The sequence below is a fragment of the Anopheles ziemanni genome, chromosome 3 (assembly GCF_943734765.1).
Source record: "Anopheles ziemanni chromosome 3, idAnoZiCoDA_A2_x.2, whole genome shotgun sequence".
NCBI lineage: Eukaryota > Metazoa > Arthropoda > Insecta > Diptera > Culicidae > Anopheles > Anopheles ziemanni.
The window spans coordinates 44,605,597-44,632,211 of record NC_080706.1 but is presented as its reverse complement, the minus strand read 5'-3'; the positions used below and the strand labels follow the sequence as shown (position 1 = coordinate 44,632,211).

Sequence of the window (26,615 nt, the reverse complement as noted above, 5' to 3'; positions counted from 1 at the left end):
TTCACCCGCAACGAATGCAGGGAACTGCCGGGATGACTGCTATATCGCCTTGGGGAGTTGGAGAGACCGATGGGAACCAAATAACCCCCAAGGAATGACGAATACTATAGGAGCTGGCATGGGGACAGTTTTAGAGCCGACCATGAAAAGAAAGAAACAACCACCAAACAGCACCCCGCAAGCTCGAATGCGCCAGAAAACCGTACTCATTGGCGATGCGGCAAACGGGAACGACGGTTAAATTATTCAGGAGCGCAGGAATTGTCACGGTAGCAGCCCCAGCACGGCCATCCCCCCGGGGACAATCGCTCCCGAAGGCCTCGGGATGTAAATGGGACGCATTCCCAGCGGACCGCCGTCGTGCCATCGTGGCTAATGACTCGCGAATTCGTTCCGGCCGGTAAAACGTATGTGCCGTGTATGTTAATGAGATTCATTATGAATTACGGATCCATTATTTGCACCGCCAGCTGCCGGCTGCATGCAAATGTTGTGAGATCGAAAAACCAAACCCCGACCGCCCCGAATTCTGGGTTCCCAACAAACGCTGGAGTGCTGTTGGTCGACAGGATGCGCTGGGCGAGTGGCTTTTAAAAGCACCAGTTGTCCACAATGATTGCGCCAACCACTGTCAACCTGCATTGCCGAAACCCGATTCCACCCGAGCGAGTGCTTTGACGTGGTGTAATCTCTTGACTGGGCCGGACAGTGCAGTGGACTAATTAAAGTGAAACAAAACACTTGCTTCGGGACGGACTGCGGGATGTTTCTCGGTGGATATGCAAATGATATCGTAAGTTTTGTTTGTAAAAGAGCGTTCAGAAAATGCCCTAAGTGAATGCTTGGAATAATTTTCCAACCGTAGGACACATGAGATTAAAACAAAAACGACACACTAAGACATTTTATTTTTAATTTTAAACTTTAAAGTCGATTCAATTAAGGAACATTAATTGATCCCTCATTGAAAATTTAATTGATATAAATATGCCTTTATTGACTGCTACTAAAGTCATTAATTGGAATAAAAAATGACCATTCATTTTGCAATCTGTGGATTATTTAGTTTTAATTATTCAATTCGATACACTAACTTATTTTTCATGTTGTGTTGACACAATTAAGTTTAGAATCAAAATTGGATTTTGCATCAATAACTTGAATATGAATTATACAATGAAATAATAATTACCGTAAATAAGGTTATTAAATTAAAGCAAATACCTAAATTTGATAAGCTTTAGGTTTTTCTCAATATCTCAACAGAAAACTGAAGACGGTCTACAATAAATGGTATAATGAGCAGCACATATTTTACGTTTAATTGGAATGGAGGATGGTCTGTTTTCCCTATCTTACATAACACTATCTTATAAAGATAAGGTAATATAAAGATAAGAAGAATAAAGTCTTTATAAAGATGAGATATCCTCTGATGATTGTAGATTTAATGAACGCAAATTGGAATATTTAAATAACAGACTCCGATAAATGAATTTAACGCAAAGTGCAAATAAAAATCAACAAGTAATTCTATTATCACTCCCCAATAAAAAAAAGTTCCCTGGCCGCCAGCATCAACACATTTCTAATTCGCAACGAGTCTCTCGTGCTTCGGTTAATGAGCCCAGTGAGCAGTACCGAAAGCTGTCGCAAAACATTAGCCTCCCGGCAAACGCAGACCCTCGGAGCACTCCCGAGCGGCCGAACACGAAGGAAAAGGCTCCAATAAACCAACGACCCCTCGGCAAATCCAGCGTGACGCAAATTAATTAATAAAATTCGTACGTGAATCATGAGGGAAAAATGGAATGCATAATTAGTTTGTTTGAGGAGGATGGAAGGGGCCGCTGCTGCTGTCGATAACTTTATGGCGACGACGTTCAGTAGCCTCATTACGATCGTTATGATCGGTAGCATTATCACCGGCGGTTATCGGCCGACTCACGCCACCTACCGTTTGAACGAGGCGTGGGAGGTGAGAGTTCACCTTTAGCCAGGAAAATCCGTAAGGTCGCTCCACAACAACGTCGGCGCGTGTCATTGGAAGCGGGCAGTCTTTTCAGGTTGAGCGCTGTGCCATACTTGTACATCCGCCGGAAACTGCTTCGCTTCCCAGCCAACGTTTCTTTGTTCGGAAAAACCTGACTAGGAAGTGGAAATGGACGAAGTAAAAACAAAAAAAAACTTCGTTCTGAGCTGAGCAATCTAATTAAACGATAATGGCATCCCGGCGATATCGTAACCATAAACTGTTACTAACGTTCGAAATCGATCCCATCGGAAGCGCCACGCCGCGGTGGTCGAAGGTGAACGCCAGCTATAGTTTCCCCGCATTCGGATTTCACGGTCACTGCCAGATACGATCGGTGAATCGGTTCTATCTGCTTCCGCTGGCGTCGTGCACGAGAAAAATAATGAAGATTCAAGGGGGCATGAGAGGTAAGGGGAAGCTAAATTAAAACCTCCGGCTCTGTAATCTGTAAATGTAGCTGGAAGACTGGGGATAGATTGAAGATGCAAACACTCTTCCGGATATCGAAACAATTCTCATCTGGATTGTAAATCGTTTACTTTCATAATAAAACTTAAAATTTTAAAATTATTGTACTCTTGCAGAGTGAAATTTTAGTCGTCCACTTATGTTCACCTACGATGCATGACAACGAAGTGCAACTTTAAAGTGCACCGATGCACACATTTTAATGACGTTCCGCCTCATTTTCTGCACATTTTCAGTTCGAGTGATCATTTTCTGCTAGTACATGAGCTAAAGCGACTCATTTATTGCACCATCAGGCACATTTGCTGATGCGTTTCTTGACACTGGCTCCCGTAAACGACTGTTTATTTTTAGTACTTTACATTTTTCATTTTAAATAACGTGCATTTAGTTTGGATTGGAGCGTGTGCACGTTTGCCGTAAACATTGTTCACCACCGTTATTATTTCTTCCAACCGTTGCATACGGAAAGGTATGATTTATGAAATCTTTATCGCTCGACACTGAAATTACCTTCTCGCTCTTCATTCTACCTTCCCGGCAGCAAGATATCGGTTCCGTTGCCTGACCTGGCGTCTTTATTTCATCATGCCACCGCTACATGCACCTTGGCTGCATAAATTCAATTAATCATTCGTAAATTTGAGCACACTCCAACGTAGAACCGAAAAATCCGGCAACACCCGGCCGGAAATGTGCGGCTAACGATGCCGATTTACATACACTTGTCGAGTTTACCACCCGTAAGAGGGTTAACCCGCACGGCTGCAAGGTGCAAAGGTCACTTTCTCACACGCTCATACGGGTGCAGTTGCCTCTTGCACCGAAAACGGAGTAAATAAGATCCGGCTGTTAATAGTGCCCGCAAAGTAAGTGCTTAGATTTCGTGAGTCACGCAGGCGAAACACGAACGCCAGGGCATTCGACTTCATTTACTTCCCCACCCCGGGCCGATAACACGCTCCGAAGCTGCATTCGACGGTGCACATTTACTTCCGGTGTACCGGCCGGAACGTCGTTCTAGTGGGCAAAGCATCTACTCCGCCCCATCAGACCTTGAGGTTGCATTCTTCCGGCCAGCAAGCCGGAAAGTTGCACACGGAGGAGATTGTACGAATGTAACTCCTTCACCGCACACTTCCGGGGGCGCTGGCGAATCGTGCGCCGGATCAGATTCGTGGAAAAACATATACAAAGCAAGAGGAACGGATACGCGAACAAAACGATACAAAGCACTCCCATCGGCTGTAATGAAGTGAGTTTTAAATGTGCCGTTAGTTTCATAAGTCAACACTTGGTGCAGTGCTTGCATCAGCACTAGCTCTAAGTCTCGGTTACCGTTGGTGCCACATGCTCATTACAGCTGTTTCAACGCTTGGGAAAACTAGGGGGGAAAAGGTAGTAAAAAAATGAACCAGAGTTGAAAAATGCGAAGCATTAAAATACATCCTAAGCTTTGCAATCAATTTCTTTTTTCTTCATGTCGATCGATGGTATTTTTAACGATGCAGTGATTTTTCATGCAGCACCTTGCACCCTGAATCTTATTGGAAGTTATAGAGCATAAGTAATTTTCTTAACAATTTATATCCTGAACTAAAGCTGGTTGAAGAGCAAAGTTAGCTTTCCGCATGATAGTTTAACACATCTTTACTACACGTGATAATTGAAGTTTATTCTAGATATGACATACAAGGTAAACGAGGTGTGAAAATTCTAAAAAAAAGCTTTGACTATTCCGAATTCGACAAGAATTTTTATGTATTTTAAACTTCTTATAAATGTTTATTCGTCTGTTGTGTTTTCTAAATCACAAATATTCTTTGCATCGTGATTTCATAGCATCAGAAATAATCTATTCAGTTTTACCAAGAATTTTAATTTCAAATAGTAACGAACACACTAAAATTTAAATAAATGTTTTTTAACGAATTTTTAATTATTTTTGTTTGGGATTTCTTTAAAATGATTTCTCAACACTTTTTCTGATAGATACTCTTTTTAAATTAAAAAAAAATTATCTGGAAAATGTTTGTGATCTTCCTCATAAAGTATTTTTCTAATTAAAAAAAAAATCATTTACACCTGAATAAACAGTACTAGAGAACTTATCACATTCTAACTTTCTTTCTTCAAAAAGCCATCTTGTGCAAATCATCAGCCCAAACTGCTTTAATTGAATTTTAATATTGCATACCGTATGACCGAATATAGCGCATTTCAAACATGAGACACGAGAAAACCAATATCAGAAACAGATCATCTTAATCGCCTGCTGTAGCACCATTCGGTCGTAGCCGGGGTATCATTCAATAATGCCACCACTATCTCCGGACAATTATCTTTCAAACAGTATCCCATCAAGGCACGCCAAACATACTCCCGCTCGAACAGACTTTTACGATAGCTCGTGCCGTTTCGTTTTCCTTTTCGGCACGGTTGCGAGCGTCCACCCGACGCCCAATACCGACTCCAAAGGACCGTTTAGGTCCCGGCAGTCTATTTCCTATTTGCGCCGAACCGCTAAACATCCCCTCCGCGCAAGGCCTCGCCCGGTTTGCGCGGGATTGGAGAAAATTCTCTTCCTATCTAAAATCTAATTCGTGTTTGATTTCCCATCAAACCGACACCCGGACGATGCCTGGAGGATATGGCGTGCTAGATTATCGATAGGATGTGTGTGGGTGTGTGTGTGTGTGTCGAGGCGTGTGTGTGTGTACCGATTGGATCATTTTTCCGAAACAGCACAACAGCCATTCATGGCGTCGCCTGCCAAATGCCGACGATGTTTTTCCTCCTTCCCTTGCCATCACACTTTTTCTCTTCTAGAGCTATTAGATGTATCCTATTTGGATATATTGAAGGCTCCCACATTTGGCCAACAGAACGACGCTGGTTCTGCTTGGAAAGCTTCTTCTTCTCGTCCGGTCATCCGATACCAACCGGTTCGCATGTACCGCCTTGGCCAATCTTTTGCCATCCGTTCACCAATCTGACCGAGTCCTCGAAGGATTGCTTATCATTTCCGCTCGGCGAAAGAAAAAAAAATCGAACAAAATCCACACACCTTCCTTATACTCAGCCAATGGGGCCAGCTGTTGGGCTGCCTTCTCGAACATGCCATACAAAATGGCAACCCAGATTATGAAACTCTTTCTACATCCCACGGAGTTGTATTCAAACAAATTTCGCTTACTCAACATGGACGCGTACCGGGTTGGCCCAGATGAAGCAAGATGGTGGGAAGGCTCGGTTGCTTCCTGATTTTTTCCTTCTGGCCAAACCAAGGCGTGCCTCTCATGACTCTTACCCTAGGTTGTTTTGTCATTTTCATTTCCGTTTTTATGGTCACACGCCCCGCGGCCGGAGAGATTAAACATTGATTTGGTCGCAAACTTGCCTCTTTTTGGTGATTCTAAGGGTGAGAGATGATAGGTTCTTCGAATTTGTTCCACCTTCTCCCAACGACAGTACTATCGTTAGGAATTATTTTGCACCTGATCACAAAGGTAGACAGTTTGAGCCCGTGATATGAAGGTACGGTGAGGTACGAGCGACCTCTCGCTTGGAGTGCCATTAAAAGGGAACATCTGAACACAAAATAACTGTTAACATTCAGCACGGCCTGATTCATTGATGTTGCTCTCAAAAAGTGCACAAAACTTGTCGACGGAAAAGTCATCTCCTTTTGTGTATGCGATAGAACCGTCTGCCGAAACAGTGTGGCCAATTGCTACGATGTTTCCAACTCGTGCCTTAATGTGAGGCCAACTGTCACAACATCAAACAGACCTTGTTTAGGGCTTGCCGGTTTCTTTCCATCCGAGTGGGATGGCACTCCCGAGAGAAGGCCCATGATAGAAACCATGTTCTTGGTGCGTTATATGCTTTCAAAAGCAGTCTCGTACGTGCTGAAAAGTAAACATGACGACCCAGCACATCACATTTGTTTCCAAACCACATCAGATTCATTATTGCAAAATGAGTGAGCGGCAAAAGCGTCCTAACGATGACATCGGTACTAATATCGTCCCATAAAGTACAATACCATGTACGGCGATGGAATCTTTGGCACAGCTTTTGTTCTATTAAACGACCAAACCATTTTGTTTATAGCTGAACAACAGTCTGACGTTCAGATTTTCCTATGAAAGGATGTTTAGAGATGATGTCCAGCAGTCGAAGACATAGAGCTTATTTTTCATGTAGCAATATCGATAAAGATCATTTCACGCACGTAAGCTAGACTTTCTTTGCTCCCAGAAGTCGATGATACAGTCACACTTAACAAACGTGTAGCTAACTATTGCATACAGTCTTCATGAACGTGCTGAAATAGGTCAATCAAGGACCCTATTTTCATGTGCTCGTTTTTTTTCGGCCCATTAAAACGCGAAGCCCCACAAGCGCGCAACAGTTTTCTTAGCACGGTTCGTGTTCGTGCCACTAAACCAGGAGCCGTTCCTGTAAGCAACCTTATTAGCATACACATTTACCCTATTAACCGAATTATGTTAACACGCAGCTGCGAACACTAGCGAGGAGGTTAAAAGTACAATTTCGACACACAAGAACAACATTTTCAAGTAGGAAAATTACATGTACCCCTAGTCGTCATGAAATGTCGTTACAGCAGGTCCTTGAAGGAAAAATTACGATTAATGCTACCAAGCGAGTTCAAGCACTCCGAGCCAACGTGGAGCCAATTGAAACCACCACCACAAATCACCCCTTTTTCGTGTTTGCCAGCGTTATACATTTCTTCAATATGGATTGCCCTTAAGCCTGATGTTGGCGCTCTTAAATACTGACTAGTGTTGCAACTTTTAATCTCACGGTTTGGCGCACTGGAGTCATTACGCTATCTCGACCCGCACAAGCGCAGCGTTGATGGATTATTATTTCGATTGTCACACCGCTGTTGAATGGAGACGCATTTTACGACCCCAAACAACCGCACATGGAACGCGGCCCAGTCCTGTGGGCTTTTCCGTATCGTTACGAGGTGATTAAATTCATTAAATTCTTCTTCCATCATTAGCGCGAATGGTTGAACAGGAGGGAAAAGGAAAAAGGGGGCCTCGCCAGGTGGCAAGGGATTCCTTAATTCCAAGCGTTTCCAACAGTAGGGTGAGCTATGAGTAAGACGCAGGGCACCATTTTTGCTAAGGCCAGCCTTATTAAACAATCTTATCGAAATGTCATAATTCACTAAGCCTACCTCGTCTTGGGAGGAAAACAAGACCGGTCGGCAACGATTGAGAAAAGTGCCTTCAATATATCATACCTTCGGTAGGTCACGGTGGAAAGAGGTACCGTGGCTTACGACGGAATTCGCCCGACAGAGAATTGTTACACAATCAGTAGGGTGGTGCTTCTTACTTCACAACCAAAGACGTAGTTTGCTGACACAAACATGTTTTCAAACATGCTTACGCAGTATCACAAAAATTAAGACGTTTCGTAAATACTATTAAATAAGACGTGCAGCATAACTGATTCAAAACAACATTAAAGAAAGGGACCAGTGAACTCATGTTTGTACTCTCTGGTTACTTAATTACTAACCTTGTAACCAAATACATTTAAACCATTTTGTTCAGTCGTTTACTCTCAATGCTATTTATCCAAATTTTCACATGCATTTTCCGAACCAATGTAAAAGCATGTTTGCCACCAATGTCAACCTATCCCTGCATTACAATACCAGGGCTGGATGGCGAAAAACGGTATATACTGCATCGAATCGCCCAACAAGACGGCACATTAAAAGAAGCTTTATTTCATAAAACGCTGCTAATTAGGCTTCCACCACAGGCGTTTGTTGCCATCCACCGCTTAAAGACAGTCGCCCGACGGTAGATAACGTGCGCCCGACCATGGTTGGAATGGTTCGAAAATTCAGCTGGTGAACCGATGATAGCATCCAGGCAATGGCAACCTCTTACGTTTATCCATTCCAGAAACGGTCCTTCGCACAAACCCCCGGTTTCGTGCGCCATTAACGTAAATATTTAATTTTGGGAAAAAATTTAATCCTACTTAGGACCGAAGCTGCATCGCTTTTACAATGTGTAATTGGGGTGATGCTGGTTTGGGTGAGAAGCGATCCTTTTCTACCGGAACGTAACCAACGGGAGATCTCGGAGGGTGTCATATCCACTTTGCTCCCACGAACCGCGGCCCGGGACGGGATCTCCAGGAATGGAAAAACCAATGGCCAATGGACATAATAAGGACGAATGCGCTCGTTTAAGGGTTAGCTCCCTTCGATCCTGCCCATTTGCGGTGGTCGCATTCCGATGTACGCTACATTTGCAGGAAAACATACCATTCCGAGTGCTGCTGCACAGGGAAGGGAAAGATTTCACCTAATGGCTACCGAATTGCTTCTTTTCAGAACATTCTAATTTTCGTAAATAGGGAGATTAGGGTGGATGTGTTTCAGGCTTGAAGATCAGCTGTAAAGATACTCCGTAGTTTGAAATGAACGCAATCATGGTAACCTTGAGCCACATGCTTGATTTAGTTGCAATGTGTATTAGCATTTAAACTTTTCTTCCTATCATTGTACATTCAAGAGACAATATGTTTTGTGTTGGACCTTTGAAAAAATGTTATCTACACTGAAATGTAAAATATGTCTTCCCCAAATTATCACTTCGTCTCCCTTCTGGCCAAGCCCAGTAACCTTTTCCCCAGATTTGAGACAAAACGAATGCGCCGAAAGCTACTTGGGCATTATAAATTATTATCACAGCGACAGACAGCAGTGGAAAGCGAGACCGACGGCTGTCGGATGCGGAAGGGAAATCAGCATAATTTATCGTCTAGTGTGGTTTTTATTTCCCATCGAATGCCAAGGAATAACATTATTTTTAATTAATTTGTTTCGTTCCCTGGCCTCCGTTTCCTTCCAATCTGGTGGCTGCTCGGCCAGGATTGAATACGAAATTCATCACGAAATCCCGAACGAACACACCCTTCCCGCCCGTAGAAGCCATCGTCATGTCACTGGCGGGCACTCTGCAAAAGCTCCTGACATTTCCATTTACCTTCAGCGCAATCCGGGAACCGTTCGGTCCCACGAGACTGAATCGCCCGGAAAAAGGAGCACGAGCGAAGCCCGATCCAAAGCGGCCTCTAATTTATTGCTAATGAGGTTCGACGAGAGGCATTACCGTTGCGGAGAGCGGGGAGGTTTCGCAAGCCAGGAGCGATTTCCTCTGGGATTTTGAGGTTTTGTTGCCGCGCTGTAGCGCCACTTCAGCGCCACCGTTGCCCCAAGCGACTCAAGGTGATGTGGGAACGATTGTCGTTTTGACTTTTCGACCGAAATTGCCCACCAATGGTAAAATGTTACTCTCGATTATCCTGGATCGCACGTGCGATACCTGAATGAATATAGCACCTTGAAATGGTCCCGGTCTCCAAGGGATTGGGTCCTGTATCCGTTGCGGGAAGCGACGAGGTAGTAATTAATTTCAAGCTATATTTCGTCAAGACGATTGCCTCACACCGTGGGCTTCGGGTAATTAATAACTTTTTGCTGTCGGACCCTGGTTGCACCACTTGTAGCTTCCCATCGGCCGACTTAGACTTAACTGATTCGATTTCGAAGTCAATTTCATCATCATCGAAACGGCTGCGCAACAGAAATCGATGCTGTTTTCAAGGGAGGAAATTCAATTTATTGCAACTCATTAAGAAAAATACTTTCTGAGATATATATTATGTTTGAGCTACTTCGTAGAAAAATATGGTTAATTGATTCAGTTCACATGAGCACCTAATTAAGTTCATAAAAGTTCAAACCAGAACCACATCAATCAATCGTATGTTTATTTCTCAGAATAGATTAGTATTCTTATTTTCCTGTGCCACCAGTGGCAATTACTCGAGCTCAGCTTAATCGTTCCTATAAATAATTCTTGCATGCTCTTGTACACAACACAACAATCTAATTCCTATGAAAATACAACTCACAGAAGCAGCTTCACGTTCATGGCGGTTGGTTTTTGCAGAAAGACTCGTATCCTAAGCGACGACGGCAGAATCATACGATTACCATTTATTATCCTTCATGCGGGAAGTGGTTGGACCAACTTTTCCAGCTTTTACCCGATGATGGCATCCTTGAGGTCGTTGCTAATGCAAACCTGTTTGTGAAATGCCGTTTACCGGGGAAACGCACAAGTCGTCCAGCACTTTCGAGTTGGAATTCAAATGCAAAACTTACCACCATTAGATGCTGCACCTTGCCGTTTACACTTGATGGCAGCCATGGCAGCGCCTAGTGCAGGTCCTGGTGCAGATAGAGGGAAGTTTCCAGGCCGACTCAAACGACAATTTTGTGATATTGCACCATCCTGCCTCGACCGATTATCCGAACCATCACGACCGGCATCAACAGCGCCACCGGTCGCTAGGGCACCGGTGCTTGATGCGCATTACATTCTGACCATGTCCAAATTATCTCGACGCAATGGAAAACACTGCACGGAACCGTTCACCAGGTCGAGGAATTATCGTGTGTAGAATATATGGAATTTGTCTCCGCTTGCGTGCTCGTTGAGGCATAAATAAGCTTCAGAAGAATATCTTGATCATCCGCAAAATCCTAAGACCGGCGATGATGTTTGGTTCATGCGGTAAGCTTACGTCTGGAAGACTTTTCTTACAACAATGTGTGTTTTATCTGTTGAAAGCTTATTCCTACAGCGTTACAACAATGGTATGTAACGTTGGGGAACCTGTGCTTGATGAAATCCATGTAATAATTGTAAGATCTCTAAGAACCCATCATCGCACTCGGATACATCGATGTCATGACAACCTAAGACTGAGAAGACGTAGCTCAAAAGATCGAGAAATTAAGCATTGACAAATGTTTCCGATTGTTTCACCGCAAGCTGGACGTCCTTCGCAGTTCCATAGCAGACGATGTACAATTATTGAATGCTTTCTTGCAAGCACTCAGGCACATGTGCATACACCAGTTCTTATCGACCAGGGTGGCTCCTTGAAAATAAATGATATTTTCCTACAGGCAGGCTTGTTTCCCCGAACACGTCTCGAATGTGGGATGAGATACAAGATGGCGTAGCATCAGAAACACCTCCGCCACCATGTGCTCGATGCGTGTCGTACAACCGCCGGTCAGTGCAACACCGTTCACTGACTGTTGTTCCATCAATCACCTTCATCCTGGCCGCAGTACGGCATTTACGCTATGACGGGCGGCGCTCGAACCGTTATGAAAATCAAGTCACTGACGATGTCGGGCAGGCGGAAAGACATTCCAAAATGGAAGGAAAAACCAAATACACCAACGCCTGACACAACGCCTCGGCAACATACGTACAACGCCGACGCTTCTGCTTGGTGTCATCAATGTCAGCTCCCAGTTTCTTTCGACCGCCGAACGATCCCTCCCCCCCCCCCCCCCCCCCCCCTTCGCTCCTTGAGACACTTGTGAGCATAAACAATTGCGCTAAAATTTGTTAGATCTGTCAATCATTTCTTGTCCAACTTTAGGCAACGTTCACGTACGGACAGCTTCCTTGTGTGTGCCGCATGTGCGAGCCGGTGGAAAGAAGACGAATCGTCATCCAGAGCGTAACGATTCATGTGCCATCGGGTGGGAGGGTCGCTAGGCAAGATGCAAGACGGAAGAAGTCGAGCCGGGCGCAAAAGAATCCACAACACCATACCATTACCATTACGTCACGGTTCAGTGGAGAGCCATCCGCGCACTTCCGTCCGTCGGAAATGGAAATGGAACACTTAATAAGACAAATTGCTACCCCATGGGCACGTAAGTGTGCGTTTTACACGAGCCACCGCACACCCGGGGCCGGGTTTTCCGCTTGGGAGCAGAAGAGCGCGAGTGCTTGCAGTGAAGGGACGCGAAACGCGTTACAGATTGCACCATAACAGCAACCAAGAGAGCTGGGAAAGAATGTGACATTCATTGGCTGTGTGTGATAATCAGCTGGTATGTTTTTACCTTTCGCTTTAATTTTAAACCCTATAGTCATGCCTCGAAATAATTGGTTCAATCCAAAGATGGTAAAGCAATTAACCTCTTCGCCTACTTCTTATGAGAAAGTTAAACATTGGGACGCAACAAAACGATTATGTGTCCAATCCCAATGTAAGCCCGGCTAGCTCAGTCGGTAGAGCATGAGACTCTTAATCTCAGGGTCGTGGGTTCGAGCCCCACGTTGGGCGGTAATGTTTATTTTTTATCGATTTCTAAACAACAATGTGGATAACTATGACTCTGGACAGTACACAACATAATGCTAACATTGCCTTGCTTTATCCCAATCCAGACGGACAACCAACAACCAATTATGTTTTATGGCCAAGCTTACTGTTTTATCGTTATTTGCCAGCCAAACCGAGCGCTTCTCAATTGGCTTTAAATACTATTCAACCATAAAAATCTTTAGATTGCTAAATAATCTGAAAGAAAAATAACACAGCAGAGACACAGACATTCCGTAAGAGAAAAAAATATTACATGACTCTCCGAAAGGAAGCAGCAATAATCCTCCAGTTTGAGAGAACCTCCCGTTTCTGAGCGACTTCCGTTTCTTGGGCGATGATAGCATTCCTCTGCAGGATTACACCACCGCGCACCCTTCAATGCAGATAACGATGTTCCTCCGTACGTACGTTTCCACCGCCGCCAGCTGGATGCCACGGACAACGCATAGACGCAGGCAAAAAGGCGTAATACAAGCTGATAATTACGGCCACGGACGATAATTGCGCCAAATCGTTCCAATTATTTAAGCGTCTTTTACGTTTAACCATCTCCCGCCCCACACGGAAGGGTGTCGCGCTGCGTCGCCGAGCGACAACATGCGACGATGGCGATGGGTTTTCTTTTTGTTTTCGGATGGAAATGGATAAGTAAGATAATGCGTACAAAGTGCTTGATAAACACGACAACCAAGCGAGCTCCAGTGATATGGATAACTGATGTTTATGCTTGCCTATTGCTTCCGCCTAAAAATAAGTTAAACTCGTAATCCTGTTTTGTGATATTTTGTTCGACGATTTAATCCTTCATCATGAAACAGTTAGGATTGCAAAAAATGATTTCGCTAAGTTTCGGATTATTTTTTGTATAGCAGAAGCAGATCTTGTACTACCTGTACCATCAATGATTATTGTTACGTAATCGGCAGTTAGTGTGTGTCATCTTTTTACTTCCATCTTTTTGTGGTTGATATTATTTGTAGAAAATGTTCAAATGAATATAATTTGTGTACATTTTTAAATTCAATTAAAAAATAGTTTAACTGACTAAAAAACAATTAACTGAACGTGACTGTTCTTGAACTACTGGATAAAACAAACTAAACAAGAGAATAAAGGTACAAGAGGTTCTAGTGGTACATTATGGTGATTTTATATAACCGATAATGTGGTAATATTTGAAACCCATTTGCCATGTTTAAACAGTAGTTGAATCCCTAACTTAAAAAGCACTCTTTTTCAATAATGGTATTTTCAACTTTTCATCGATGTTGCATCAATGGCATCTATTTTAGTGTATGTTTGATAAAAAACAAACAAACTGAAGTAACAAACTATGAGAGTGTTATGTTTGCAATATAACAGTATCCTAAAAAGATTATCAAATTTACAATGAAGTAAACAGTTGCTTTGGTATTATGTATGACAATAATGTTAATGAAATAGACTTAATATATTGCATACATTGCAAAAAACGATTGCTGAATTTCTTCTTATTAAGGAAAACGTCGCCTCTTTACCGTTCTTTTTCGAGCAATTTTCCTTATCATAATCTTCCGGTCCTTCACCGCCATTCTTTTGCAATCCCCCTCACGAAATGAACATTGCCCATATCAATAACGATGATAAATGATTACCGCACTTACCTGGCGCGAACGATTCTCAATACCTCATCAAAATCATTTAGCGTTATTAAAGCCCTCAACCCCCCTGCCAACGTTTCACGACCCCGCCAGCCATCTTCCTCGAGCCCGATTTGCATCGATTTGCTCGTAACAGGAGCCCAATTTTAGCCCACGCTCGCGATTCACGTTATCATCGGGCGTTAATACGTAAGTACGTACGTTCGGTACGCCCGTCTCGTTCGATTCGTGATAAATGGGCCGGCAACGGAATCGGAAGATGCTTTCCCGCCGACCGGCACGCCTCGTGCCGTAACCACAGGCCACACAGCTATCAACCGAGCGTGCTGGCACCTGGTCCGGGATCGGGTGGCCACCGGAGGACCAAATTCCGCGGTTGCGGAAGGACTGGTGTCGAATTCCATTAATCATCGCGTGCTCCAATCGATCCTTCAACCGTCAAGCACGAGTGGGCTCGTGGGGCTGGAGAATCGTCTTCGACCACCGTCTTCGAAGGTAAGTCGAACCCCGCGATGCGTTGGCGACATGTTTGCGAGTCGGAATCCGATTCCTCGGTTCAGGTGCAAATTATCGACTAAGCGGGCGGCAGTTGGAGCCGTAATTAGTGCCACTTCCGGAAGCAAGCCGCACGGAACGCCGGGCAACGTAAACGTGCAGGATTCGAGCATCCTTCGGAGGTGATGATTATAAAGGACATGCGCATATGTTTCTTGTGTGTGTGTTGTTTTTTTTTTTTTGTGCGAATAATATTCCACTCGGATGGATCAATCGCAACCCACTAAGCCTACATGACGAGCAGAAGCTTCGATGCCACAGACCAGAGTGAATAATTATTTCCCTCCAAACGGAAGGACGGAACGGAGAAAGGGCGCTGACCGAGCGAGCCCGGTCGATGGATATTTTTGCCACAATTTCACGCTACACCGGTAAACCATTCCGCACGACATCTCATTTGCCACCGACCGGCTGCTGCAGCCGATGGGAGGAAAATGAATTCGCACCCGTCCCCGGGACGGCCATATCAGCCGGCCCGGTTTTATGATGGACGCTGCCGAGACAAGCTGATTAATTAAGGTAAGACGTTGGTTTGATGTTACCGTCGCTCGGATGATTGCCGAGCTGTCCACATGTCCGCAAGATATCGGAACCGGGCTCGTGGTTGCACTTGCTTGTAATTCGAACGCATTCAGGCGTGCCGTGGACGGGAACGATGGCACGTGCATATGCAGCGCAACATGCAACTACAGCACGCGAAGGTGCACAATTTGTACCGAGGACGTATGAGCGCTATCTCCGCCCACGTGGAAAGATATTGTAGCAAACAACGGTCACAACCAATCATTACCAGCTGAAACTGCCACCAATTCCATGATTTTCTCAACTACATGTTGAACTCCTTCGTAACACAATTTCTACTACTTCAAAGAAAACAACAGGATCCAAGGAGATTAAATTTCCTCAATGTTTGCAATTGATTTAATTCCCGGTTTAAAACATCAAATGATACTGAAATGATAACCTCCGAACAAGCAAACTGATTGAAGAATAAAAACGGATTAAGTATTTCACCAACCTTAGATAACAATCCCAAAGCGCGAACGTCAACTGTTAATGGACAAGGAGTTGAACAATGCAGATGATAAACAAACAAAAACTCTATCGCTTTCTAAACTGTTAATAAATAAAAACTTTTTATCAAAAAGTAAATAAAATGTTCTTTCCTTACTAAATGCTATCGGATAAAAAAATGTCTGATCGGATAACAACAAGAAAATAAATGTTTAGCACGATGTCTTCAATAGGCTCACAGGATGAAATGAAATAAAGTCAATTTTCAATTTATCACCTAAATCAAAAACATATTTTAAAGCAGACAAAAATAAGGAGTATATAAACTATGTTTTATATTCAAAGGAGTTTGTTTATATTCAAAGAATACCAAGGTTTTTTATCAAAAAGCTTAGCTCATCTTTTCAAGAAAAAAATGTATGTAAAAAGTTAGCCTTTTTCTAATCACAAGCACAAAATTAGCTATTTTTGAGATAATTTAGATTACGACTAAGGTTCATCAGAATATAAGCCTTATATTGCCTAATTTTGTTTCATACTATCTTATTAATTAATTTAATGTCCAATGCTCATTATGACCAACGAATATTTACTATACAAAACCTAATTGAATCCCAATAATTTACCAAACTTTTTTCAAGACAGAAGTGAATGAAATGTCATCGAAAACGAGAACAATGGATGAACGAAAAGTTATAAAAACTCGCCGATTTACCCGACTTTTCCCAACACACATGCCAATAAAATATCATTAAAAACGCGAACAACAAGTTATAAAATAAAAGCCTCCAATTCGTTGAATGTATCATTTCGAATTTCAATAATTAAGAACACGTTTCGGTCAATTTGTTTTGCTTTATTACCTTCCCATCAGCAAACAGTTTCCACCAATTTTCACCACGTTTTTCTCACCCCGATCGCGAATGTGGCCCCCGTTGGTTCCGTTTGCTTTAATTAAAACGACCGCTGGCGGCCGGGCAGCTTAAAGTGGCTTTTTATTATCTCGTCCTAGAACAAGCAAAAATCGCACCAACACACACATACACATAGACACACACATGCACACACCCCGTTTACCGAACTACATCGATCACAGTGGACAGCCGGCGGTTAGCTTCACAGCACGTGGACCGAGTTGGTTGAAGCGTTTGAAGCTAGTACACGTAGCCACCGAGACTGCCGACTCCGCCGTATCCGGACACGACCGGGGCCGCTGCGCCCGCCGACACCACCCCGACCGTGGCCGACGGGTACGTCTGGATCACCTTGGTGTAGGTGCTGGTGGCCGGGTGGACGATTTTGCTGTAGGTGGCCGGGGCCGCGAACGCCGTACCGTAGCCGGCCGTACCGAAGCCTCCATAGCCGGCGGGATAGAACCCGGTGTACGCGTACTTTGTGCCGTGCGCCGCATCATAGGCCGCCGTATGGTAGGAAGCTGCACGCAGGAAAGGAGAACGACAAGAAAGGGAGGGTTAGAGATATTTCCCTCGTTCAGCGATAGCGCTAGCGGGATGAACCGGAACACAAACAGGAAAAGAAATATCGCGCCCTAGAGTCGAACCAGGGCGGAAGAACAAGCGTCCGTACGGGGCGATTTGCGGAAATTCAAATCGAATCTAAACAGGCGCACACTGACTTACCTGCCGCCGGTACGGTGTAGGTTGATTTGATCAGCGTCGGCGTGAGGTAGGCCGTGGTGGCGGGATAGGCGGCCAACCCGAGCGATCCGTCGTACCCGAACCCGGACAGGCCGGTGTAGGCAAGACCGATGCCCCGTTTTTCCTGTCGCTTGTCGGCGCCGGCCAGGGCCGTTCGGGGCTGTTCCACGTCGACGGGCGCACCCAGGATCGCACCGGCGCACACCGACACCGTCAGGACAATCGTAGCCTGCAAGCACGAAATTGGAAACTCGCGATAAAATATCATCAACAAACAATCGACCGAAAGGCCTGGCGGGCAAATTGTGTTGTTGTACCCCTTTGTTTTAATACGATTTCGAGGGATCGTTTCTCGTTAGCTCGCGGATAAATTGGGTTAACCGATCGATACATCTAGTATGGGACGAATACCAGAGCTATGGTTGAAAAACGTTTGAAACTGGTTTTTATAGCAAGTTTTTTGTTTCAAACTTTATTTTCAATCAGTTCATGTCGTACATGCCAAGAACGGTTCAGATAATAAAATTCGCTTCAAACGTCGTGTTTCCATAAACCATAATCATGTCCTGCGATTGCTCCTGGTTCGATTCGGTACTAATAATATTCCTTTGAACTGCATGGCAATCGTTCACTTTCAGCAAAGGTACGACAAAACCCGTTACGCCCAGGACATCCGTAATCAAACGCAAACGGAACCGATTGCCATCGTCTGACGCTCTAAATCAGGGGTCGGCAAAGTCCGGCCCATCAGAAAATGTTGATGCTTCATACGAAAAACCCATCTCAATTTTTATCGCATTTGTTTGTAGTCACGACAGTTTTGTTTTTTTTCCCAAAAAAGAAAATTACCAAGTGTATTCCTGCTATACTTTTCTATAACTATAAATAAAAAAAATATTCCTCCTATACTTTTCAAACGACTTTGCCTATCGTATTTACATTATGGATCGTGCTAAAATCTCCTAGTCTCCTTAGTTTTGTCCGAAATTCGGTTGCAAAAACTCGTCTGATTTGCATCCAAAATGGCAACGATCAACAAAATGACGACTTAATGATTGGTGGTCAAGTTAGACTCACAACATTGAAAAAAATCTCGCAGCAGAGTTATGTTCACAACTGAGAGTAAGCCAGCAAAGCCAAAATATTTTGAAATAATTAGAATAAAGAATAAAATTCAATTATTATTAAAGAAATTAATTAACGGTACAACGAACCAAAATGATCGGTTTGTTAAAAAAGATCTAAATTCAATGAAATTAATGATGGAATTTCTTATATTGGGTTAATGTAACTTTACTATTTAAAAAGTTGATACTCGATTCAAAGAGGTTAAGTATGACTTTGAAATCATTAAGTCGTCATTTTAGGTATCCTGCCCACCCCTTCGATATCATTTTAATCGTTTGAATAAAAAGCCCTTTTTAGGAAATGTATGCCAACCCCTGGTCTAAATGAACGGTTTATTTGGCGCAGACCCGGAGCCGCATTTGCACGAACCGTAAACTTTACAATTCCCGCATTTGCCGAAAATCGGGGAAAATGTGGTGACTTCTGTGTGGCGGAAAAACACAACCCCCACCCGCCATCCGTCCATACGTCCCGCGGCGAGCGGACGCGATAATACTTCGCGCCCGGATGGAAGATGAAATGAAATTTTAATCAAACTGCCCGCCAAACAAACGGTTCCGGTAGTTCGTTCGTTCGTTTGTTAGTGTTTTGCATTCCAGCAGCCAGGTAAATTGTGTCCGGACAGGCGAACGAGAATCCCGAGATTACGTTCCGGGACGAATCCCATACAACGACTCGCTAACGACAACATCGGTACAACGAGCTCCACTTTGCGCATTGCCGTGGCCATTTCTAAGGCCGACGTTCCCGTCTGCAGCATTTTCGCGGCAGGACAGCAGAACCACAAACATTTGCCCCGATTGGACGGGCAAGTTGACGGAGGGCCTCAAGTGCGCAATCGGTATGCGACTCTGTCGTCAACTGTTTCGGCCAGCAGAATGCCGACACTCATGAGGACAGCAGCATCCGGCGGACCTATTCGTACAGCCAGATTAAATGATTGATTTTGAAAGGAAAGCCTTTGGCTTCCATTTCCAGCTCGACTGCAAGTCTACCGGTCGGTGCACCTAAGGCTGGCCCGAAAGTACGAACTTTATTAGCTCCGCAATCTCCGCGACCGGATACAAATGGCAACGAATTTCGCCACTCTAACGGTAGTTTCCAGCGGACCTGGACATGCTCATCCTTTATTCCGCTGTGCAGCACTGTGTCGTGGTTTTCCGCAAAGTACACTTGCATCCCTTGAGGCGCTAAAGAATGTCTTAAATACACATTAACTCGTTGATGCACTTACCGAGCGAAACGAAGTTGCACCGGTTGGAAATATTTTTCCGTTTTGTTTCCGTGGGTTTTTCTTTTCGCTCTGATGCTGATGCGATGCAACGAGTCTGTGTGAATTGCACTTTACAAAAAAGAGACAGAAAACTGTTCCACTAACCTCGTCCGCAGCGCAGCGAACTCACAAGATTCACCATGTAGGGCGAAAAACTCCACCCATATAACTTCTCATTAGGAGTCGTGCGGGACGAGCCGGACGAAAGGAGGGAAGGCGTTGTAAAACCGTATGTTTTTGTTGCCGAAGAACAATTCCACGGTGGCGGTGATTTGAGTTTCGTTTTAACATTGCCCTTCCTTCCGTCTCGATTTATGCCAATCGACTCCTCCGTCATAATTAGCACGGCTCACTCACTCCGGTACGAATGGAGCCGGGAATGGGGTAAGCTGTCCTTGTTAACGGCTCACCGGAGACATCCTGCGGTGCCATGGCATCCTGTTCACCTTTCGGTGGAAAAGTTTCGCTCGTTTTCGCTCGCAGCGCACGTTAACGCGGTGTGTAACGTAAGGAAACGGAAAAAGAAAAACCCACCCGTGAGTTTCGTTCGATATCACCGCTTTACCCCTCCGTCCAGAGGATCCTGCTGAAAAACCAGCAGCTGTGGAAAACTATACACAACGGTGGATAAAAGTTCGTTCCAGCAGCGAACCGAAGACAGCGATCCTACAAGCGCATAACATCCGGATCATCACCGTCACCGTCGTCAGTTGGATAGCAAAGTTTCGCCCCACTGCAAACTTCCCAAGACAAGCGAGGCGAACCGGAGAATCCTTGCAGTTCGCCGAAAGTTCGCCCACCGCCTGCTGTGCCTTCCCCCTCCCGCCACCAACACCAACGGGGCCGAAATGAACTGCTCCAGCTCACCGGCACCGTACGGCAGTAGATATTCATTAAGAACTACAATCCCATATGGGGAGTTTGTTGCAGCAAGAAGTTGTTGGCACATGTGTGCACACGAAGTCTTGTGCCTAAGTGTGGGTTGCTCCGGTGCTACGGTGGACCTTGAAGTGAGCACACCGGACACGTGGCAAACGGTGAAGCAAGACCACTTCGGTCGTGATTGCAACCGATACCCGGCTAGCGTCCCGCAGGCCACGATAGGACCCGGTGCACCAGGTGATGATTTTCTGAACTTTTCATCCATCCCCAGCTTGAAGAGTCCATTCCAGAATAAACAATTACATTCGTGCGCCACGTGGCAAACGTGTGTCCGTTGGTGAATAGTTTCATTCGAAGCTAATGTGACACACCTGCGTCATTAGTTGGAAAAATATCAAACAGTAATTAGATCGTTAATTAATGTAGTTGTAACTGCCTGCACCGTCCGCTTGCTGACTGTTTTTTCTTCAAACTTGCTTCAAACTGCACACGTGTGTTTAATTGGGGAGAAGTATATCGATAGGACATGAGTTTATCTTTCCAAGAATACGATCTGGATTACATCGTGTTTGTACAAATTTATCCTACTGTTTTTAAATTAAATACCCTATATTTATATTTTCACCATATAGAATCTATCCATTAACAAGCATTTAAAAGACAATTTGAACTTCCGTCTCCAAGATCCAACCTCAAATCAATAATGCCAATGTGGTATGGATAACTAAAAAGACAAATTCGCAGACAATCGATAAACTTTAAAATCAAAGCTTACAGGAAATTTAAGGTACCAATTTACAGTGGGAAAGTGTTTCAAAGCAAAACGCTAGCGCAGAGATTGAGTTTAACAAAACTCTGCAATATAGAAACTAATAGAATAATACAATTGAAATTCTTGAGGTTGAGGACAAGTAAGGAATAAGGTGATTTTCGCCATTTACTAAAAGGAGAACAAACAGACTGGGGTCTCACTGCATAAGATTTTGTCATATTCTTGGTATCCACTTAGTCCGAAAAAACGCAGTCGATCAAGGAATAATGAAATTTTAAATTCGTTTTATGATTGTTTACAAAATATTCACGAGCGACGGTACCTATACACCTTACATGCTAGATCAAAAAATAAATCAAAGCCTTATTTGACTTAATAATTGCATAACTTATATATTTTCAACAGCCATCTTTTATTTTCATATCATTTCTGTAATTAAGAAGTGGCAAGAAATTGATCCTCGTTGTATCACTATGTCATACCTTTAAACGTTGATTGCTTTTTATCAATAACAATCTGAACAGCTTATGTTTTAATTGTTCATCACTTTTAAAAAATAGTTCCATCCTTTTCACATTCAAGAAAACAGTTGGACCATATTCCGCTATTACGTTTCAGCAGCTTTCAAATGCAGCTAGGTCTATTTTATTTCCTCGCATCCTTATCATCTTATAAAATGATTCTTCCCAACAGTAGGAACATAAACCAGGCTCCAAAAGCCGCACGGCCCAAACATCAAACTGGCGAAGATGAAAAAAAAATATTAAGGTCATGGGAAAACCTTTTCGATGTTACGAGGTTTGGCTATCATCTCCTGCTTCAAACTTTTGCGGTACGGATTGGGTTGTCGGTTTCTGCAAAACATTCGTCGCATCCGCTTGTTTTTATAGGCGGGTCTTATTCGTTTTCTAGGGTTTCCGTGACATTACCTTTTTTTCCATCCATCCACTGCCGGCAATGAGTAGTTTCTCATTTTCAAGCCTTCCATCCGCGCCGTGCCGGATTTCGGGGACGGTTGTTTGCAAAAATTCGATGACACAAAGGGGAAAAGGGGAGGGGTGGGGAGTGAAAAAAGGCTTCCACCAGCAGCCGGCGTGTGGATTTTAATCCGTTTTCCGAACCCGAAGAGATACCGGACGAAACCAGCGACAAGGGAACCGGGCGGCTTTCATTAACTTTTGTCATCCGACGCCGAAGTTCCACTCGACAGGTTCATTATCGATCGGTGCTTTTCCGAGGGCGGAGGGCTGAACTTGGCACGAGGCAAAGGATACCCCGGGTACTTATAGCTGTTCGCTATCTTTGGTTACGTTTTTGGTTTTGTCTCCACTTTACTTCTCCTTTTGCTTCGATTTTCCTCATTTCGCTCAGAAGCCATCATTTTTCCGTCCCCTGTTCCGATGGGATTTACTCGTGGTTGGGCATACACACACACACACAAACATACACTTGCCTTTCATCCTTTTTGGGGAAAAGGGGTGTATGTGTGTGTGTGTGCAGAAATGATTTTCTCTTCACCGCTTAGTTTTTCTGTTTTTTTTCTCCGCTGCGTAAAATTTATGTACCTTTTTTCCCGCTTCCCTGGTGAGTTGGTACAATTTTTGCGTCAAACCTACTTTGAGCAAAAGGCGCAGCCGTACTGTCAAATTCTTCCCACAAGTTCCTCATCCCTGAAGAGATCGTAAAAGAAGATTAAAATCAAATAAACCACCCATCCAGCCGGACCAGATTGAACCGAACCGGCAAAGGACGGTAAAGACACACTGGCAGGGTTAGCAGAGGGAGGGAGCCTTCCACCGGCTCGGAATCAAATTCTTATCGATTTCGTGAGTGTCGAAAAGGGAACCCTTTTACGGACATTTTATTTTTGATTCTCGAAAGGTCGAAAGAATTAAAGTTGAAGAGTGGCCATGGTTGTGTTTGTTCATAAAAAACTGTCTCCTTCCAGTTGGTCTAACGCAATCAAAGCCCATCAAGCGTTTCAGTACTTACATTCATCAACATCAAAAAGTGAAATGTACAACAAAGTGAGCGTTCAGTCCCCACGAGAGAAGACCCCTGAAATCTGTTTACGCTCAAATTAAGTTTGAATTGCATATTGCAAAAATTCCGGGCCATGCATTCCAGCATCAAGTGTGAGTGTTTTGTAAAATACTTGTCTTTTGAACCATGGCCAGAATGATTTTTGAAAGCACAAACCACAGACTCCAATAAAACTTACTCATGCAACATGTACGTCACTTCGTCAACTGGGGCTCTTAGCTTGAGGCTGAATCATAAAACACTACACAACGATAAGGGCACGAAACAACTCGCCTAAAAGTGCCATCCAGGCGATGTCGACTCCAAGGACAAAATAAATTACCCCGATGTCGTATTACTTTTCACTACAGTTCGTCATGATGGAAAAATTATGCATTACACCAATGAACTCGAGCAACAGCTAATGCTAATGTTTCGCTCGAACTACCCCCGAGCATGTACGCGCGCCGTCTAAAGCAGCCAAAGTTCTTGAGGCGAGCAAACATCGAGTGAAATGGGGCTAGAAACAAAATAAAAGGAAGGTTAACAGACTCCCTGCAACGCTTAAACTCAACCGAACTTCGTCTCAGAGAACATTAAGCGAAAAATAATATTCTTCAAATTGTTGTCGCACAGCTAATTAAAGTTTTGCTCACCGAAGGGGGAGAATTTAAAAACTTCACCTCCAAACAAAGCTCCACGGAGCAAAGACGAATGCCACCGACACGCGAAAAGCTTGGGGTTGACGCCTGTTGGGCTTCAAGAGTTTTTCCAACCCGACAAACTGCATTCAAATGCCCCCAGGTTTAAACATCCTTCCGGCGTACCTTCGATCCATCCACAAAAGGCACATAATCGAGGCCTTTGCTTATCCACCGAGGCACGAAGTGGATCTCGCAAAAAAGAGCTTTCGCTCTGGTGGAGGAGAAACATCTTGGCGACAAACTTATCTGCATCCCGTTTGCCTTTTCCGGCCGTCGGAGGATTTAATTAGCTGCAGTTCCTCAGCCTTCGGTTATGCAGACTCTGTTTAACATTTCTCCAACATTTCGCTTTGGTCACCATCGTCTTCATTGTTTCGAGAATATTATTAAATCCACTCACTTTCCGCCAGTAGTTCGTGCCTGATTGAATTACGAAAAACAGTTTTCCGTTCACCGTTCGTTTTCATCCTCTGCCTTAAAGATTTTGCGCGTTTTTGAACAGTCACAACAGGGTGCTACTTTTCATCTCTGGTTTTATATCGGTCCACTTTTCTGTCACTTCCAAAACGCGCTCATAGCCATCCTTATTAACATTATTTTGGTGATTATCATTCGGTTGCTCGCGCCAGAGAACTCTTGCTTCACTGCAAGCCGATGAAACAGCTAAGTACGTTCAGTTTTTCTCGCTTTTTATTGACCTGTCTATGCAACTGGCATGGCTGAAGGACGAACGGTGAACGCAACGTTCTACTGGGACAGTTTTTCAAGCCAAAAGGACTTAATTTTCACAATCACATTTGCTCTCACAGACGCTTCTCGCATCTTTCCCTTTCCCGGGGAAACGACGACCGAAAGTGTCACAATTTTTGGGAAATTGAATCCAACGAAATTCTCTTCAGTAGAAAGCGCATTAAAACGAACTAGGAGAAAGGGAGGGAGTAATTCGAAACCCTTCAGCAGTGGAAAGTTGGTAAGCCACTGTCGGAGGCGTCGTTTATCACACGTTCACCGAGCCACCATGGTTTCCTTGGGCAAGAACACAGCTCCGCCGGGAAAACGTTTCATTTCAACACAGACGATTCCTTTTTTTTTGACGTGTGTGTGTGTTTTTTTTTTCTTCCTTTTTTCCTGTTAGCACAACCAAATTCAAACACTCCTTTCGAACCCCCGCTACTCACCAGCACTTGCATTCTGAGGACCGTTTTTATTTTACTTTCCACACGTTTTCCTTTCTTCCAAAAGCTGGACACCGAACACGTTGCAGCTCCTTCGAGGTTGGTTGGGCGAAATGCGAAACTTTTCCAACTTTTCCGATGCTTGAGAGAACACCACGAACGATAGGAACTAACTGGTCGGTTGCTTTGATGGTTGCATTGTTCTTATATTTATATATGCACACCCTCCAGCGGGGTGGGAGTAAGTCGACTAACAGAACCTCTTTTTTGTTTGTTTGTTTGTTTTTGTATCTCTCCTTCTCTAGCCTTTCGTGCTTCCCTGCACCGGCGGGGGTCATCTATGGACGGGCGCCCGGCCCTGAGCTTAACCTGCCACGAAGGGGAAAAAGGGCAGCCAGATGAAACTGATAATTATGCACCGAGAAGCTTTTCCCAGCTTCAAACCTACCCAACCCGGTGGGAGGAGGGCGCCAGGGGTCGCACTAGCGTGTGTTTACTGATAGAGCAGCGTTTGATGTGCACTTGCGCTGCTGGCGTGCCTGGGCATGCAGGAACGGAGGTAGAGAAAAACGAAGCCAGAGAACCTCCATCTGGCAGATGCCATTGTCCGCACGAAGGCTTCTTTTGCCAAAAACGCAACTTCTGAGAACGGTTTCGACTTAAAGCGGCACATGTAAGATTGTTACAACATTTTTCTTTAAATCGGTACCGATGATGAGCGAGTTGTAGACAGTTTTATCAACTAAAGTGATTGTTATTGCAAAATAGTCTCCACTATATTATGACTTAAAGAAGATCAGTGGAACATTTAAAATCAAATTTTGCATAGTCTCATCATATTTACCCTAACTTCGAAAAAATGCTTCTTTTTATCAAACTTTGTTTTAAACCCGTAGCGTTGTAATCCAAACATATTACAAGCCGACTGTAATTTAATAAAAGATTGTTATTCTTCCAAGAAACTGTTTTATTTTCGTTTTGTGAAAAATTGTAAATTCATATTTAGTATGAACC

General features: G+C 44.0%; 2 protein-coding genes and 1 non-coding gene across 3 annotated transcripts in view; 1 reads left to right on the top strand and 2 right to left on the bottom strand.

Moving 5' to 3' along the window:
- LOC131284834 (protein couch potato-like) overlaps positions 1-14,829 on the bottom strand; it is a 43,936-nt gene extending 29,107 nt beyond the window's left edge. Inside the window, exon 1 of the mRNA XM_058313694.1 lies at positions 14,620-14,829. Coding sequence (XP_058169677.1) covers positions 14,620-14,829 — 210 coding nt within the window. The remainder of the gene's footprint in view (positions 1-14,619) is intronic.
- Positions 12,664-12,736, top strand: Trnak-cuu (transfer RNA lysine (anticodon CUU)). The gene has a single exon. It is a non-coding gene; the product is annotated as a tRNA-Lys (tRNA).
- A 2,312-nt stretch (positions 14,830-17,141) lies between the features above and the next one.
- LOC131288869 (uncharacterized) lies at positions 17,142-25,616 on the bottom strand. The gene is made up of 3 exons (XM_058318048.1): positions 25,605-25,616; positions 17,628-17,874; positions 17,142-17,422 (listed from the first exon to the last, which is right to left on the bottom strand). The coding sequence occupies exons 1-3, from the start codon at positions 25,614-25,616 to the stop codon at positions 17,142-17,144; spliced, it is 540 nt and encodes a 179-aa protein (XP_058174031.1).
- Positions 25,617-26,615: the final 999 nt, after the last annotated feature.